Source organism: Syngnathoides biaculeatus, chromosome 1, assembly GCF_019802595.1.
Source record: "Syngnathoides biaculeatus isolate LvHL_M chromosome 1, ASM1980259v1, whole genome shotgun sequence".
In the NCBI taxonomy this organism is placed as follows: domain Eukaryota; kingdom Metazoa; phylum Chordata; class Actinopteri; order Syngnathiformes; family Syngnathidae; genus Syngnathoides; species Syngnathoides biaculeatus.
The window spans coordinates 11,279,083-11,297,670 of NC_084640.1; the positions used below are offsets into that span (position 1 = coordinate 11,279,083).

At 43.4% G+C, this 18,588-nt stretch overlaps 1 protein-coding gene across 19 annotated transcripts in view; it reads left to right on the plus strand.

The window, feature by feature from the left end:
• trim71 (tripartite motif containing 71, E3 ubiquitin protein ligase) overlaps window positions 1-18,588 on the plus strand; it is a 45,707-nt gene extending 27,119 nt beyond the window's left edge. For all 19 annotated transcript variants that reach the window (XM_061815956.1, XM_061816057.1, XM_061815949.1 and 16 more), the window contains 6 exons: window positions 680-847; window positions 6,524-6,658; window positions 10,975-11,217; window positions 11,504-12,001; window positions 12,940-13,080; window positions 13,277-18,588. In XM_061815956.1, coding sequence (XP_061671940.1) covers window positions 680-847; window positions 6,524-6,658; window positions 10,975-11,217; window positions 11,504-12,001; window positions 12,940-13,080; window positions 13,277-13,849 — 1,758 coding nt within the window. In that variant the 3' untranslated portion in view covers window positions 13,850-18,588. The remainder of the gene's footprint in view (window positions 1-679; window positions 848-6,523; window positions 6,659-10,974; window positions 11,218-11,503; window positions 12,002-12,939; window positions 13,081-13,276) is intronic.

An 18,588-nucleotide genomic window follows, 5' to 3' on the forward strand; every position in this document is an offset into this window, starting at 1 on the left:
TTTGACCTGTGCTAGATTGGCTTCTGCGCTACAATAACAATATGGGCAACCCACATCTGAATAATGGTTATTGATCATTTTGATTGCCTTTAGTCCATCTGTTTTTGTGTTTTACGGAAGGATTTTTTTTTCTTTTTTGTGCCTCTCTGGTCACTCATGCATATGGATGACTTTTTTTGTCATCCAATCTTTTCTCATTGATTATGCGTTTTGGCGGGGGGGGCTATGTTCAAGCAGCTGCGTTTGTGTGCATGAATTATATGGGTAAATTAAGCACATTGTATTATTTTGTTTATTTACAAGCTGTTATTTAGTTACTTCCGCCAAAAGTAAATTGTTTAGAATCCTTCAATATCTTTGAATAAAAGAGCCGGCCGGGACCCATTCTTTCATTTTCTGTAGTGTTTGCCTTCATTCAGGTCGTGGGTGAGCTGGAGTTTATCCTGTCGGACTTTGGGTAGGGAGACCGTGTACACCTTAAACTGCTCGTAAGGAGCACAAGTAGTTAAACAATCATTCACACTCACGGAAAAACAAAAACCGGATTGAAGATGCAATGGAGTGCAAAGCCCTAAAAAAATAAGACAAACATGCTAATTTCATCACACCCAACGTTGACTTGACTTTGTAGATATCCACACACAAAAAAATATGACAATCCACGTGATTATTTTCACAGGTTTTCCTGTTCTTCTGCGAGAGCTGCTCGGTGCCCATCTGCAGGGAATGCAGCATGAGCCGTCACGTGGGCCACACTTTTGTTTACCTCCAAGATGCGGTGCAGGACTGCAGGTCCGTCACCATCCAGCTGCTGGCCGACGCACAGAAGGGACGGCAGGCCGTACAGGTGAGATGGACGCCGGTAAACGACGGTGCCCACGTGATGAACGGCACGGCGGAACATCGGGTTTCATGAAATCTAAGAAATGGATGGATTGACTTTAAAAGTCACTTACCGGATTTTCCGCAGTATAAGGCGCACCGCATTATAAGGCGCACCTTCAATGCATAGCCTATATTAAAGCTTTTTTCATATATAAGCCGCACCGCATTATAAGGCGCATAGAAAAGACGCTACAGTAGAGGCTGGGTTTACGTTATGCAGCCATTAGATGGAGCAGCACTAAAGGCTCAATATTGATCCATATTTAAGGCACGCCATGGGCTTTTGAGGAAATTAAAGGCTTTTAGGTGCGCCTTATAGTGCGGAAAATACGGTACTTTTATTGAACACTGCAAAATCAGAATCCACTTTTATTGGTCAAGTATGTTACAAATTATTTGATGGCGTCTGAAAGATGGCAAGGGGGGAAGAGTGAGGGAGAAAGGTTATTGTTTGGGTGCTTAAACTATCATTTTCATACATCCTTGAATTGTTATTTTTTTTATTTTCATCTTTATCAAAGAAGTTTCTTTGGCGGCGTGATGACTTATTGAGCAATCACAATAAATAAGCACAGAAAACTTGCGTGTTTTTCATCTGAGCTAAAAAAAAAAAAAAGACAGTTTTTATGTCTGGGAAACAAAAACTCACATTTATCTTTTTCAATTGCCATTGTAAAATGCAAAGAACAAATGATACGTTTATCAACATCACGCACACAGTGACAACAATGAGCTGCAATCAGATAATTATGTTTGATCATGTCTGCTCCATTTTCTGGTGTGATGTAGTCTATATTTTCCTAATTTGAAATTGAAATTTGGTTTCAACACACAGTATGAGAAACGTGAGTGGTAAATTCACCACAGGTGTTGCAGAATCCACTTACATGCTGTTCCAGCTCTGATATTAGTTCAGATGGTTAACTTTGGCCACCACCCCCATTTTGTGTCAGTGCTATTTACACATAACAGTAACATGGAGAGAAAACAACGCTTTTACAGGCCATGTAACAGGGGCTTAAAAAATAAGGCATGCAGAGTCTATTTTAAATTTGACCCCCTATTTTACCAAATATGAATATTTGCCCAATCAGGAGAAAACTGACAAAGGCAAAATGTCTTGTCAAACTCATTCACGCCACTGTGCTAACCTCTTCTGCTAGTGCTACATGAAACAACATAAAATAACATTTGTCAAAATGAATGACAAACCGCCCAAATCCAAACTCATGGGTCTCATGCAAAGAGTGTGGGGAACCCTTCTGTCAGGGCTGCCTCAAGAATCCATTTGAACTGTGGTTCCCAACTGCTGCGCCGTGGGACGTTCGTGCGTTGCGAGAGATCATCAGCGTATTCAATTTCAATTAACTGGGCCAAAAACAATTTGTTACGAATAATGTCTTTGTTCACATATCTGCGCCAGTGTCGTGTTGTGACGAGCATAACACTTAATTCTCTTTCACGAAATGTAATAAATAAGGTACAATTCATATGTATATCCATCAATTTTATAAGTATTTGCCCAATAACATTTTTGTGCCGTGGCTCATAGGTTGGGAAACACTATAACGACCAGTCCCCTGTATTTTTCCGCTCAGGTTAGGTGTCCAGCTGGTTCTGAAAGGGGGCGGTCACACGGGTGAAGTCCGGCGGGGGCAGGGATGAAGGTCAAAGGGGGAGGGGGGTGTCGAGAGGAGAATGGGGGAGGGGGAGGTATTTAAAGGATTTGAGGGAGAGGAAAAATCCCGTCCTCTTTGAAAGAAGTGCAGCAGTTTGCCCACCTCTTGTTCACATGCCCCCTCGTGCACTCCTTTACTTACGCTCACACCTTGCAGACACTTACTGCCTCTATTCATTTAGCTAATTATGGAATGGAGGGGGGCTGCCCTTTACCACATTATACAGAGTGAAATATACTCGAGGAGAAACATATTCAAATGTTGCAGATGAGCTGATTTCATCTCGTTCGATGCCAAGACGATTCTCAATCCGTGAATAAGGCAACGTGCGTTATACATAAACGACTTTGTCAACAGACATTCGTGAAAGCTTGATCAATCCTAATTTGGATCCGGCCCTCATCTCTAAAGTTTTAATGGCGTCGGTAGACGGGAGAGAGAGGAAAAAAAAAAGTGGAACCTGTATTACAGAGATTGATTAAACATAGGTAAGACTTTACATGAGATCCATTCTTAACCAATTTCTGTTTTGAAAAATATTTTGATTGTCTTATACAATTTTATTAGGTGGTGAATTTTGGATTGTTGTAGGTTGAAGACTACATAAACCAATGACTTTGCTTTGTCTAATGTATTTGAGTTTGACTTTTTTAAGTGAACTAATACTAAAATAAGTTTACACAAGATTCTAATTTGTCGAATACTTTCATGTTTTCCAACTGACAGTGTTCAGTGCCACGTAGCCCTCTTTTCAACGAAAATGTGTTTCTTGTCTCTTTCTCTGTCATTTTAAAGGATGTAAAAGGTGATCCGTAAAAACTTTTAGCATTCCAAAAGATAAAAGTGCTCTTTAAATCAACTTCCTTATCAGTCGGTCCTCTTAGAACACATACTTGTGACCTTGGTAGGACATGGTGGAAACACGAAATGCTATCTAAGGTCATGTTACAAGCAAGCACACGCTATTTCCTCAGCAAACCCCGTGCCCCACCTCTCCCTATCTCGGCGTGACCTACATCTGTGTGACTTGCTCGTGCACGCACGGCGACGGGTTCACCCGGGGTCTTCCCGAATTCAAAAACCTCAGCATAACGCAGGTTTGCCTGTTCATCAGACGTCATAGCGCTGGCCACGTGGAACAGTCTTTGAAAGTGAAACTGGGTCCCACAATGCCCGCAATTGACCAATGGGTGGTGTTTTTTTTTTTTTTTAAATAATTCCACTCTAGGAGTCCCGGGGTTTCAAGCGAGTAGGTTAGTTTCAATAAAAGCTAGCCGACCATCTGGCAATATGTTGCTGTGTGGCTACTTAGTGTTTGCTTGTCCATTCTGACGAAGGTCACCGCAGGAGTAAATGCTGACGCCAGATAATATGTAAACACACACACACATACACACACTTCTCCCCTGAGGTAGGAAATTTCCGCCCACTCCACCCCCATTATCTTCCCTGACCCTTGACCCTGGTCTTGTGACTCGCCCAGTTGGTCTAAGCTCTGTCCCTTTTGCGTTCTGATTGGTCACGTTGACCCTCTTTGTATACCAAGCTGTGCTCTGCTGGGGATATGGAAAAGGGGCCCATAATGATGGGAAATGTCCTTTATTTTATACCCTTTTTAGATTTCATAATGGATATTCCACTTGCATTGTTGTATTGAACATTTTGCATATCCCTAAAACTGCTGTCCACCTTGTCGTTTTGGGGTTACAGCCTCTGATCGTTTCAGGGGCATTACGACCAGCAGTTTCTTTCGGGGATCAAAGTTGTAATACTGGGTCAGTGCACAGAGTTAATGTTTAAACCTGCAGTATATTTGGTCATTTTTACCCTATGTGTGTACATGGATGTTAAATTTAACGTGTCCACATTGTGCGAGTGCAACACTAATTGATGTGATACTTTTGAGAAATTCAAAGATTGCTGAATCACAATGCAAAGTGAATGGCCACCATCTGATCAATGCCCAGCTTGAGCAACCTCATATTTTTGCTATAAGAAGACATCATCAAAATAAAGCTTAGTGGACAATGTGTACTTTTTCTGAGAAATTAGGAAGTCGCAACACCTTATAGTTGTATCGACTCGTTTGGTATCTCATGATGGCCTATACAGCACACCACTCCACAGAACCTTTACCATATCTGGACCATGTAGCATGGTGCCCCAGGGGATCCAGACAGCTGATGCTACAAGGAAGAAGAAGGGGGGGTGGCGGTAGAATAAGATATTCAAGATCGTCGACTGAGTAAATATAGAACATTTGGGGCAGGGGTGCCCAGACTTAACATAAGCAGCACGTCTAACTCGTCTTTGCTCTATGTTGCCCACACTGTGATGCAAACTAAAGCAGCGGTGGTGGACGCTGTCATGATAAAACACATTGATGGGCTGCCAAAGTACTGTAAGATTTGTAAATATGAGTGTACGTCTTTAATAGCTGGGGGGGCCAGGTTGTAAGATAAATTAGGAAAAAGAGAGTGTGGCGGAGCAGCGGTCGTTGTTAGAGAAAGTGCCGCGTGCTGCCCAAAAGAAACCAGTGGCTTCTTTTCATTTTTTTACATTATGTATGTGAATTGTGCCATTGGATGTAACAGGCAGTCATCCCTCACTCATTGAATCACATTCCAAAATGCCACAAACTGAATAGGTGTATGTTGTACTTTCAATTTGCATTGGATTTATAATTTTCTTTTTGTGCCCAACGCAGAATATCTGCGAAGAGACTGCATCAACGGTGCAGAATTGCGCACGCACGCAGTTTCGAGGGAACATCGTCTGAAGTCTTTTTTTTTTTTTTTTTTTTTTTTGGCCTTTGTTACTGTTTTTATTTACCTCACCTGCAAAACTGGAAGATGGGAACGTGACACACGACATGTCGTGTCCATGACTGGATTTCTCACTTTCTGTAGAACTTCAGGAAGACTAATTTAGTTGTCCCTTTAGATGGCCACCTCAAATGGCCCAGCAAAGAAGACAAAAAGACCCCACTGCTGGTCTTTGTTCCGGCAGGGCTTGCAGTGGGGAGGGGGGGAGTGTGGTATGCGACCTAAGACAGGGTTTGCAGATGATGACCTGTAAGGTTTAGCTGACCTTTGAGCCCTGCGGCCGATATCACAAAGGCAGCCTTATCCTACCCCCGCCTTTGTCCCTGTGAGGTCTGCCTCACCCTCTGACCTCCCACAAAACGCCAAAGGAGCAGGCGGATAAATATTGGCCCAAATTGTGTTGTGAATTTGAAAGAAATAGCTCTGAGTGATCAAGTTTTTCCTTACTTACTCTTTCTCCTTTATGCAATAATATCATTGTGGCACTTAGTTATTTTCATAATTTTAAATGATTATCTTTTTTAAGCGAGCATCTTCATAGCATGACTGCATTAATCTTTGTGTAAGGGGTAACAGCTAATTCATGAATCGTTTTTCAGTTAAATGAACTTTATTTGTGAGGATGCATTTTTACAATCTTTTTTTATCTTCTGTATGTCAAAGCGCTTCCTCACTGACATGCACTGCTTGCACTAACAACATGGGCGTGAACTGCTTTTCAAAAACCTGTGGAGCGACTTAAATTCCTGTTAAGAAAGCTACCATCAGAAAAGTCATTTTCACATTCATTATGACCAGAAGGGAGCCTGGCGGAAGGCAAGCACAGTCAATCGCACTGAATGTTGGCAAAGACATGGTGGTCATTTATCGATGGCAAAAGAAGTGATTTATCAATGTCATAACCCTTTGATTTGAGGAATGTCCTTCCAAGTCTCAAATGGTTTGCCAACTTGGCTTGCCTCACCTTTACATGAGAAAAAAATCTCGAGAGCCTCGGGTGGTGCGGTGTAGCTCTTCAAGTCGCAGCTTATCAATGTTACTTTCCATTTTTTTTCCATTCTTATATAAGTTCTGTCACATCACAGTGTGTTGTGTTGTTTTTTTTTTTTTTTTTTTTTTTTTACCCCTCTCCAGCTGAGCATGGAGAAGGTCCAGGCCATGGCGGAACAGGTGGAGATTAAGGCCAAGGTGGTGCAGACAGAAGTGAAGGCCCTGGTCCTCAGACACAAGAAAGCGTTGGAAGAGCGAGAGTGTGAACTACTGTGGAAGGTAAACCTCTTCCTGTTGTTGATGTTATTTTGGCAAACATTGCGGCATCAAATTTGGGTAACTTAATGTAGCATACCACTTCTTGTAAAAATGTATTGTGATGACCCACAAACGACAGAGGAAAGACATGGGCAAGAGTGCACTGTCAATTGTTTTATTGAACTAACGGTCACAAAAGAAACGTGTTATAAACAATTCAGACAAGTTTCTGTGGCCACAACTGATGCCCAATCACATATATACACATATAGTGACTAACGGTTAGCCATTTAGCAACTAGCCTCTAACCTAAGCTAACAGCCAACTCTCCACTCGGACTCGCTGAATCCATCATCAGTCACCAGGTCAGGCCCTGCCTTTTAAAGGTGCACACGCTCAAAATCATTGATACTACAGTGTAGAATACAAAGTACAGCAACCCCAAATGGACAGACTCCAGCACCTCAGATATGGATTTATTATTATGTTTTGGTATATGGCTGGGATAATTACTAGAATACTCACTTTGGAAAAAAAAAATATTTCATAGCTTCATCTGTGTCAAGCTTCTCATCTGAGCAAGTTTTTGTTTTTTTTTTTTTTTTAAGGGAATTGAGCGGCGTGGGGGGATAGGAAAGTAGCACCCACGATCACCGTCATTATCAGTCAATATTTTCGAAATACACCCCACTGTCCTAAAAAATGTATTTTTTCATCACTGGCTTTAAAAGGTAAAGATGTGGCCACCGATCTGTCTGTAGTATAAACACTGGTATTTTAAAAAAAAGAAGAAAGAAATGGAAGTCTTGTCTGTCAATAAGTTGCCATTTGTGTAAATGTGCAGGGAGTATTTGCTTTAAACATGTTGCATGTGTAGTCTTAAGTAAATAAGAACATCCATCCATTTTCTGAACCGCTGATCCTCACTAGGGCCATGGTTATTTCCCCTATTTTCTTTTGCTGTTGTTGCCTTTTTTTTTTTTTTTTTGGTCTGTACTTCCTTTAGATTCTGTTGGCTTTAGTGCTGGGGTTTAAAGTGCCACATTTGGATTTAGCTTGTTCTGGACAGAAACGTTGTGGAATGATTATTGGTGCAGAGTTTGGTTACTGTCAAAAACGGAGCCATTGCTGGTGTAGTAGTTCACAAAGCAGACATGTTCATCTCTCTTCACAATATATCTCGTCACCCGGTAGAGGGTGCAGCCCATGCAGTGACCATAACTAAAATATATTCAATGAATAGACGGAATGTGAATTCTTTTTGTTTTGTTTTGTTTTTAAACACCAATATACTTGTGGACATAGCTCGATATTACAGGTATTCTAAAGATGACCCGCATCTCACCTGCTGACAGCCTCCTCTATCGCTTTGATGCGTTTGCGTGTCAGTTCCTCTTCAATCTTCCCTCACACAGCCTGCCAGACAAAGTCATTAGACAACAACCATAATACCGTCTTGCACCTTTTCTCTCACTTTCTTTTCTTCTCACCAATAGTGACTCAACTGTCTGACTACACGTCTTGAGATGAATCAGAGCTTTCTATGGCCTCTTGTAAATGTTATGAGAACAGTTGTCGGTAAGATTTGCGACGCATTTTGCTTTCGCTGTCTGCTTACGAAATGTTGAGGAATGCTGGTGACAACGACTGGAATACCAGTTGGGCCAGATGAAGGCTGAGTGTAGAGTAGGGGGCTGTAGACAAGTGCCATACAATCTATGAAATATGGTTTTGTTGCTTTTATGCAATTTAGTATTGTAAAGCATACAATACGTGCATATCTTGGCATTCTTAAATGCGGTTCATGCAATTATAGTTTGATTGGATTTCTTTTTATCTCTCCATCTGTTGAAGTGTGGCGATGTCAAATTGGCCTGAAAATATTGTTCTAAGAAGGCCAGCTGGGAATAAAAATAAGAACCCAATCCCTTACTCTTGTGCATTCTGTCAATTCAAACCGATTAAAGTTGTCTACTGCAGAGCTGGTGTAGATTTGGATCCCATCTAGAGCACATGGATGTATTTATGGTTTTCAATGTGGCTGTAAATGTCACTTTAATTCAATTGAATACTTAAGCCATGAGAGAGATGTCAGGCTGCGCTGCGGTAAATTCTCAGATTTTCTACAAGAAGCGAGGACCCGGAGGAATCCCTTAGAGCGTGGTGTGCGCTTGAAACCCGAGAAGTCTCCAGGAGAACTCTGCTGATCTTTTCAAGATGAGAACCTCTGCTTTTTATTATTGAATGACCGTTCTAAGAAAGACCCAAAATATGTTTCATTTTGGACTTCAAATCAGAACAAGAGTCCCTTCTCCTCTTTTATAGGTCACATACCATCAGAATCCATTTTTCTACTGCTTCATGTATAACATGGCCCAATTATAGTTTGTGGCTTGGTTTAAGTTGGACATCAGTGTCAATCTTTGCAAAGCTGTTTTCTACATTTCAGTTGATAAAGATGAGCAGTCCAGTAAGCACAAAGCTTATTTACATTTCTCAAAATGAGAAATCTGGCCCTCTAAATTGCCAGGAAAAAAAACCTAACAAGAGTAGCTTGAAAAGGGACTTTGTGGGCATTTGCAGCTCAATTTACCTTGCAAACCCAGTAAAAGGACATCAAAGATGGTCAAAAATAATTGAAAAATGGCATGAGACCTTTACGAATTGGTGGTGTTAATCAATGCCAGCTTGTTTTTATGGTCAATTTAACTGTGATTCATTGATTAAAAATGGTTAACCAAGTGATACTGATTTTTATCTGCTTCATCAGCATGCTTTTTGCCCTCCTCTTCTCCCTGCCAGTACAAAAGCTCACAAGATGAGGATGAATCACTCAAAATGAGCACATTGCCTCAGCGGGGGCTTCCTGCCAGCAACTATGATTGGCGCCATTGTCTAATCTCCGGGAAGATGGTATACTTAGCTGTCATTGTTTCCTCACTGCAGAGCAGTAAGACTCGCCACCGACGTGGCTGGTGATGCGTATTATGTGAGAGTGACAGCTGGGTGTTGCGCTGGGATGTGGGTTTTTTCCACTAAGAATCATCATCATCAAGGTCCTTTTCTTCTCTATGCATCTTCTGGACTCGGCGGCGTGTCAATGTTGCTCTTTAGGGTATCCGTCGGAAAGGCCAACAAGAGGCTTTGTCTTCATGGATTATAAAGTGTAAATCTACTCTCACATGTGCAAATTGCACTTTACTCAGGCCAAGATTCAACAAAGAACCCTCTGTTGGAGCTTGAGTAGGCAGGGACTGGAAAGACTCCCTTACTATTCAAGGCGGCCATCCTATTGTGTTCATCTGCGTTTACTGGTTGACGGTGAGTCAGAGACCAATCCCTTCCTCTCAGATTCAATTACCACCTTTAACGTTGCCCATTTTTTTCTTCGCCTTGGTAAGTCCGGGGAACTGGTCTTGTTTGTCTCCCTGTAGTATTGAGTCCCTCTTACAGCACAGTAGGAATGCTGATTGTGAGCCGTGCTCCTTTTTTCTTGTCATATAATATCACCGTGGCACCCATCATGCAAAAGGTGCATCACATTTAATCGGCAAACATTTTAGATGTCTCATTTGAAGTTGTTGACATTTAATCAAAGGCAAATAACAAAAGCCTATTGAACAGTTCATGCTCTTAAAACCAATTCTGCTCATTACTGCCATCCTGTGGATGACTTGTTCTCAAACTGTTGTTTGACGCAGTATTTCCCATGCCCCCCCCCCCAAACCAATACTTTAAAACTCATGGCAACAACCAAACAAATGTCATCGGAATTATACCTGCATACAATACCAGAGAGAGAAACAAGGTCTACTTTGTATCCTTCCACTAAAGCAAAGGATAACTGGTATACTCTTGAGGTTGTGATTAGCATAGAATACATTTTATCAATGCAAACTGCCCAAGCTGCAAATTTTTCTAACAGACTTAATTTTGAAATACCTCTTTCTATGTCTATTACTTGTATTAAAAGTACTATTCTCTGTTCAGTTAAAGCAAAGAAAATGTATTTGTGTAGCGCATTTCATACACAAGGTAACTCAATGTGCTTTATATGATTAAATGCATTTGAAAACAAAGAGATAAAACATTTAAAACGGCATAAGAGTAATAATAATGACAAACGGAATATTTTTTTAAAAAGACATTTAAAACCGCATACAGTGCAAGTATACTTATGATCAAAAAGTGGATATATTCTAAAAAGCATGAGGAAAAAAAGAAGAGTTTTCAACCTGGATTTAAAAACATTCACACTTGGGGCTGACCTCACCTCTATTGGCAATTTATTCCATTTGTAAAAATAATCCCCCTCCTCTTAACCTACCCCCTTGCAGTTGGAGAAGATCCGACAAGTGAAGGCCAAGTCGCTGTACCTGCAGGTGGAGAAACTGCACCAGAGTCTGACCAAGTTGGACAGCACCATCGCCGCCGTCAGCCAGGTGCTGGACGAAGGCCGCCACATTGATGTGCTGCTGGCGCGGGAGCGAATGCTCACCCAAATCCATGAACTCAAAGCACTGAGGAGCCTGATGCAACCGCAGGAGGATGACCGCTTCATGTTCACGCCTCCAGACCAAGTAAGATCGCATGCAGTAAACCGCAGATATTCCTGCGGATAGGGAAAAAACTGAGTTTATAATTGCCTTCAGGAATTGTTTAAACTGTAAATATACCACCACCTATGATAGCAAAACACTTAAAATTATTCATTACACAGACGAACTAAAAAGTACCTCCTTCACACCACTTGCTACTTTTCAAGAAAGTGCCTTGCCTTCTTGTAACAGCTTCCTATATTACTATACATACCTGTGAGCTAAGGAAATGCTTAGATTTTAGTTCTATTTTTGTTTGTTCCCACAGGCTCTGTACATAGCCATTCAGTCCATGGGCCTGATCAGTAGTGGCGCTTTTGCCCCAGTCACCAAAGCACACGGTGATGGTCTCAACACTGTGCTTCGTGGCAAGCATGCAGCTTTCACTGTGATCGGCTACGACCATGACGGCGAGCCCCGTCTATCCGGCGGGGACATGGTGACCGCGATTATCATGTCCGTCGCGGACGCCAACCTGTCCGCCGCGGAAGTGACCGACCACCAGAATGGCTCGTACACAGTCGGCTACGTGGCCAAATGCGAGGGGGAGCACCTGGTATCGGTGTTGGTGTGCAACCAGCACATCCAGGGCAGCCCTTTCAAAGTGTTTGTGAAATCGGGCCGGAGCTACGGCTCCCTGGGTTCCCAAGTGTCGTCGTTCGGCGGTGAAGGCGAGGGTGATGGTCAGCTGTGTCGCCCCTGGGGGATCAGCGTGGACAAGGAAGGATACGTGGTGGTGGCGGACCGCAGCAACAACCGCATACAGGTAAAAAAAAAAAAAAAAAAATTAACTTGCTGCATTTGTGTCCACGTTATAGCCTACATCAGTGGTTCCATCTTGACATACTCCTTCTTTTTCTTTTGACTTGTCCCGTTAGATGTCACCACAGCGTGTCATCTTTTTCCATCTCACCCTATCTCGTGCATCCTCCTCTCTAACACCCACTGTCTTACATTTTGTTTAAAAAAAAAATAATAATAAAACGGGAATAGAATGATGATTCTTAGAGAAAGATCCTGGCTGAGTACAGGAACATTTAAAATTCATATCAATGATTCTTTTCTGTCTTTTGAATACAGTAGAGGCTCTGTTCTCAACCATAATCTGTTCTAAAAGGCGGCTCAAAAACCAATTTGTTCGAAAACCGAATCAACCGCCGCGCGCGTTATGTTATTTCCAGGTTTTTTGGGGGGGGGTTTCGTCCGAATTGACAATAACAAATCGCATCGTGCGTGGGTTAGCTGCTGGGGCCGCGCGCGTTCAGTTATTTACGGGTTTTTTCGGCGGGGTGGGAATTCACAACAAAGTGCGTCGTGGGTCTGCTGGTCTGGCCACGCACGTTCAGTTGTTTCCGGGTTTTGTTGGGGGTGTTCGAGTACCGGTTTTCATTCGAAAACAGAAACAAACAAAAAATCTCAAAATTTTCCGATTTGTTCGAGAGCCAAGGCTGTACTGTAACTCAAAAAAAGAAAGAATATCTGCACGTAGGCCGGCTGGATGAACAGAATTGAACTGTCGTTCAGTTTTCAGGGCTCTTCCACCAGTTTTCATTTCCATGAGTGGTTTCCGTTCAGAATCAATATTTTCTATGGCTCACCGCAAAAACACTCATTACACACAGAAAATATATTTTTCCTTGCTGCAAAAAACGATGACGCGTATAATCAATCAATTGAATGACACGTTTCCTTTGCAATTTGAAGATATTCAAGCCCTGCGGCGCATTCCACAACAAGTTTGGCTCCCTGGGGTCTCGGCCCGGTCAGTTTGATCGCCCGGCCGGGGTTGCCTGTGACAGTCAGAGACGAATCATTGTGGCCGATAAGGACAATCACCGTGTGCAGGTGGGAAATTCTCCTTAAAACGACCTCTGCGACATTCCAAACACACACGCTGATGAATGTGCAAATATTGGCGGTCACGAGTTCAGAAGCGTGTCGCTAAACTCACTCTCACACATGTGAAAACAAAGCTTCTGGTCCTGTTGGTTCCTCTCCAAATAAACGGGTCGTGCCCTGACGCATTTACTTTGCTTGACAGGTGTTTACTTTTGAGGGCCAGTTCCTGCTGAAGTTTGGGGAGAAGGGGACCAAGAACGGGCAGTTTAACTATCCCTGGGATGTGGCCGTCAACTCCGAGGGTAAGATCTTGGTCTCCGACACCAGGAACCACCGCGTGCAGCTCTTTTCCCCCGACGGCTCTTTCCTCAACAAGTACGGCTTCGAGGGGGCCCTGTGGAAACACTTTGACTCCCCCAGAGGCGTGGCCTTCAACCACGAGGACCACCTCGTGGTGACCGACTTCAACAACCACCGTCTCCTGGTCATCCGGCCGGATTGCCAGTCCGCCCGATTCCTGGGCTCCGAGGGCATCGGTAACGGTCAGTTCCTGAGGCCCCAAGGTGTGGCCGTGGACCAGGAGAACCGCATAATCGTGGCCGACTCCCGCAACCACCGCGTGCAAGTGTTCGAGCCCAACGGAAACTTCTTATGCAAATTTGGAACCCAGGGGAGTGGCTTCGGGCAGATGGATCGTCCCTCCGGGGTGGCGGTGACGCCGGACGGAGTCATTGTCGTCGTGGACTTCGGGAATAATCGTATCCTTAAATTCTAGAAACGGAACATTCTCTCCTTCTATTTGGCCTTTTACATTTTTTGTTGTTGTCCCAGCTCAACAAAGGAAATGGAGGCGAGAGAATGAATTACAAAACTGACAGAATGGGAGGAGAGCTCAGAGGATTGGGAGCATGGCAATGAGAAGGGAACTCAAAACCTAAATCAATTTTTTTTTCTCCCACGTACACATTGTCAATCCAATTTATGCGGTATGTATTTCAACAAGGACCTCTACAAAATAGATAATCAGTAGCAAGAAAGAAAAAAAAAAACGAGCCATTTTCCCTTCCTCATAGTCAGCTGCTCTATTCTTTCTGGACGCTCTTGTCGAGCATCCTTCTCAGGGAATTTCTCACTTTTCTTGAAACCTCGCACCGTCTGCTCCACACCTACCTCATTTAGCTCTTTATGAATGTACTCATTGTCACCGAGCAGAGGTTTATTAATCCGTGAAGTTTTACAAAGAAGAAAAGCCTACCTCTATACTTTTATTTAAGAGACGAGAAGAAGAAGAAAAAAAAGCGAGAGAGAATAGACTCTTCAGTCGATTTATTTGCACAGGAGTAATGGGTGTCGTCCTGCGCATTTAAAAAAAAAAAAAAAAAAATTATGAGTTAAGTGAACCTCCTGAATGTTGTTGCTGAGACAATGCTCAGGCCGCTGTAGAGGCTGCGTGATTCGTTCTCACTAGAACAACACAGTGCAAGGAAAGGAATTTGGGGTACAGCAGTGTCTTCATAGTTTCCTTTATTTAATTTTTGGGTTTTTTTTTTTTTTTTGTGCTAAGGGATTGAGCCCTCACAACTGCGCTTGAATTTGTATAATCATTAAGGCTCGACGAGAGTGTGGAAAGAAAATGCCACAATTTAATACTTAGCTCAGGTAATAGTTTGGCTTATCAGTACTTTCGAGGCCTTCTTTTAGCATCACTCTTACCTATGTTCAGTAGAACAGATTGGGCCTGTAATGGTAAAATTAAAATGTTTGCCCCCCCGTTTTTTCCCCCAAAATACGATATGATGCTAGACTGGGTTTGTGTATCCTATACGGATCCGGTCTGCCGCATGACCATCTCGAATGCGAAGATTAGCACGCAAGGATCACTTGCTCTCCTCCTAAACGGGAGGACCCGCAAAGATATGTGGGCGGAGACATTTTCCAAGATCTCTTAGCGATCTTAACGTGAGATTTAATCATAGTCGAATGATACATTTTTCCCTGAGGCGCTGTGTGACAAAAGCCTCAGAAGTAGACACAGTCCAGACGATGAAAATATCAAATACGCTCAAGACTTATGAATACAGTGAACCTCCAGGAGTGCACAGGGGCTCTGCTGCGTAAAGCAAAAATGACAAGTATTTAACATCCTCCTAAAAGGGTTTGTATATTAACTATAGTTGTCAAAAGATGGCGGCAAAGCACTACTCTTGTCTAAAGCCCCTGAACTCGTGCTGACATATTTCGCAGTCAGTGTCCAGGCCATTTGCATTGCTCGGCCCTTTGTGAATGCCGACTGCGAATATGCGGAGGGGCGAGGGGGGGTTCACCGTACAATCCTTTCGATGCGAGCTGTGGTCAAAACTCCTCCAATCCGACGGAGGGGACCACAAAAGATTTTCCCCGCTCGGTCTGAGGAGGCGTCTCCAGACCCCAAGAGCTCGTAGACCAGTCCTCTAAAGATGGAGGTCTATTGACCGACTTATTGAGTCAACCAAAGTTAGAATATCTGTACAGCGGCCAACTAAAAACTGGCATTTTAAAAGAATAAAATAAAATAAAAGATTTAAAAAGTTAGCTTCTTCATTAATCATTGTTGCTGGGAAAAGTTACTGGCATAACTCGTGGAGTTTGGTAGCACTGCCCGCTGACACTGCACGAGTACTTTGACATCCCGTGTGAATCCTTCATCTAGCCACATAAAAAAAAAGAGAGAGAAGAACCAAAGAGAATCCTTCCTTCCCCCTTTTAAACTGCAGTTCCTCAACGTAGAACAATCCGTAGCCCCCCGTAAGCAAATCCATGAAATCTCTGCAGTGAAAACATCGCCGGGGGTCGTTCGATTCCCCCCCCCCCCCTCAATCTGTGCCCCCACTTGAACGCACTCGACAATTCACGGTCTGTTCGTGGCTTCGCTGTGGAAAGATTCACCGACGGGCTCCCTCCTCTGAGGAGCGGACCCGTCCGCACATGATCCGAACCCAAATCCCCGACGGGGTATTTTCCTTCAAAACCTCGGTGTTTTCCCCGCGGACCGCGACACCTCAACTCCGCTCGTAGCGACTGCTCGTGTTCATATACCTCAAACTTTGTATAGTTACTATTTGAATACCTCATTTTTGACGTTTCATGTTTATTTGTTGGCATACCTCATCAGATGTGTACACATCGCTGATATACCTCATTGTTTGACCGGTTTTGTTGCAGTACAGTACGTGTCCCGTAGCGGTAGGACCAAAGATTGTGGCACTGTTTAACTTGTTTTGGTCCTGTATCTCCATCTTGCAACTTTGAGCAGGGTTTGCTGTAGATTAGTTGCTTTTTTTTTTTTTTTTTTAAAGAATAACCAACCAAACCAAAAATTTCCGTCGATAGCATCGTGCCAAAATGATCTCTGTCGAGTTGTCGTGCCAAGGACCATGCTTGTTGTTGACGTCAGAGATCTAAATGTTGACCCCCCCGGGGAATGCCGAGGCTACTGTTAATTCCTGCGGCCCTCCGATGGGATGCACTTAAAGGGGGCTGGGCCCCGATTCTCTTTGACCTTGCGACGACGAACTCTCGGGTTTCCGCTTGCAATTTTGTCGAGGGGAGGGGCGAGGGAGGGACGCAGCGTTTGAAGACTTCACTCGCCGCACAAGAATTTCTCGAGTTTCAGCACAACTTCCCGCTATTTATGCACGCGTCAGGGCTTGCCTTGATTGTGGCGCCAATGATCATTATTAACATTATTAATAAAGGAAAGGTTTCTTAAATGAGCACACGGAGGAACAACGCCAACAGTCGGTTTGTTTTTTTGCGTTTTCAGTATTAGTATGTTCACCCGCCACGTCTGCATCCTTTTTTTTTGGAAACAAAAGATTGCAGAGTTCTATCTTTAAGATGCTTAGGTCGTCACTCTTTAAGAGGAAAAAGATGTATTTTAAACCTTTTATTTTTCATTTTGTTGCATGCTTTAAAAAACAAAATCCTTACCATACTGAAGTCTTATTTTTTTTTTTGGGGGGGGGGGTGGATTGGATACGAGGAAATGTACCCAAAGACGTGTGAGTGAGCTAGAGTAGGATTGACCTTTGCGATTGTATTTGGCGTTCTCTCGAGAGGCTCCGCAGAGCACAACCTGTTCCGTCAGCCATGCCTCAATTCTCAACATTTAAAGGCAAAAAAAAAAAAAAAAAAAGCAACTCGAGGCCTCTGGAGGGCTTCTTTTGTGGGCCTTCCTCGCGGAAGTTCTGAAAACTTTCCACACTGCATTGATTGATTCACCCACACCGGGGGGAGGGGGGGGGTTTCAGGTTTTCGGACGAGTCCCCCCCTCTCTGTCGCCGTCGAGCAGTCGGCTTCCTCTTTTTTTTGACAATCCGGGAAGTGAGGCGATGGCTGCCGATCGCGCGGTCCGCCGTCTTGTCTAATTTCTGGCCTCACCTGGCTTTCGAGAGAGAGGGGAAAAAAAAGAAAAGCTGCACCGGGGATGCGTGTGAGGTCGTAGACCTCCTTTTTAAGTGATTGTATGCTTGAACATAAAAACAAACACACAAAAAAAATGGTTGGTGAACATTTAGAAAGGAAAAAAAAAAATATATATATATATATATCTCAGGTAGTTCTCGGCAGCCCTGTCCTGCTGATATCATTGAAATGTGTCCCGTAGAAATAAAGTAGATCACCCCCTTTCCCCCTTCTTTTTCCCTTTTCCCCCTGTTTTGGACCTTAGTGCTAGTTTGATTCTTTTGTGTGTCCATTTAAATATTAAAACGGAAAAAAAATCTGTCTGAAAATTTGCTTTTGATTAACTTCCCCCTGATTTTTTTTTTTTTTTGGGTGTTTCTTTTACAACAACAAAAAATACAAATTACACACACAAGCCCCCCTCGCTTATTGGCCCTTTTAGAATGTATTTTTGCGAAGAAAAGGGCTCAATGGCGTCCGGTCGATGTCGACCCGCCACAACCTGCCGCCGGACCCCTCGCACAAGTCCACGTTTCTCGCCACCACGCACCGGCATCAGCAATATTTCGAGCGTCGTGTGGTGTGTAAACACCCGTCTGGATGGGGCTTCTTTCATCCAATCGGCGTTGGTCCAGCAGGGTTGAGGGCGGGGCTGTTCTCGTTAGTGCATCTGTTGTCAAAGCGGACCTCCACTGAATGTAACCCTCACAGTCCAGGAGGCGGCGCGAGTAGACGCAGCCTGCTGAGTTTAGATGAGTGCTGCTGGCGCTTCCTCCTCAGGGCCTTTGTGTGTTTGTTTGTGTACGAGTGTGTGTTTGTGTGTGCACTCATCCGACCTCGTGTATGTTCGTCTTTTGTCTTTGTCCCTCTTGAACACACGTCGTGCTTAGTGGAAGTGCAGATGTCAGGTCTTAAGTCTAAATAAAGCAAAAGGAGACTTGGTATTTTGGGGCCGTCTGCTGCTCATGCTGTACTCTTTGGACTTTAAACGTTTCCTATGCAGTTCTTTGTTGTTGCATTTTTTTTTTGGTTTGTTTACACTTAAATAAAGTTGTGTTTCTTTGACTTCAA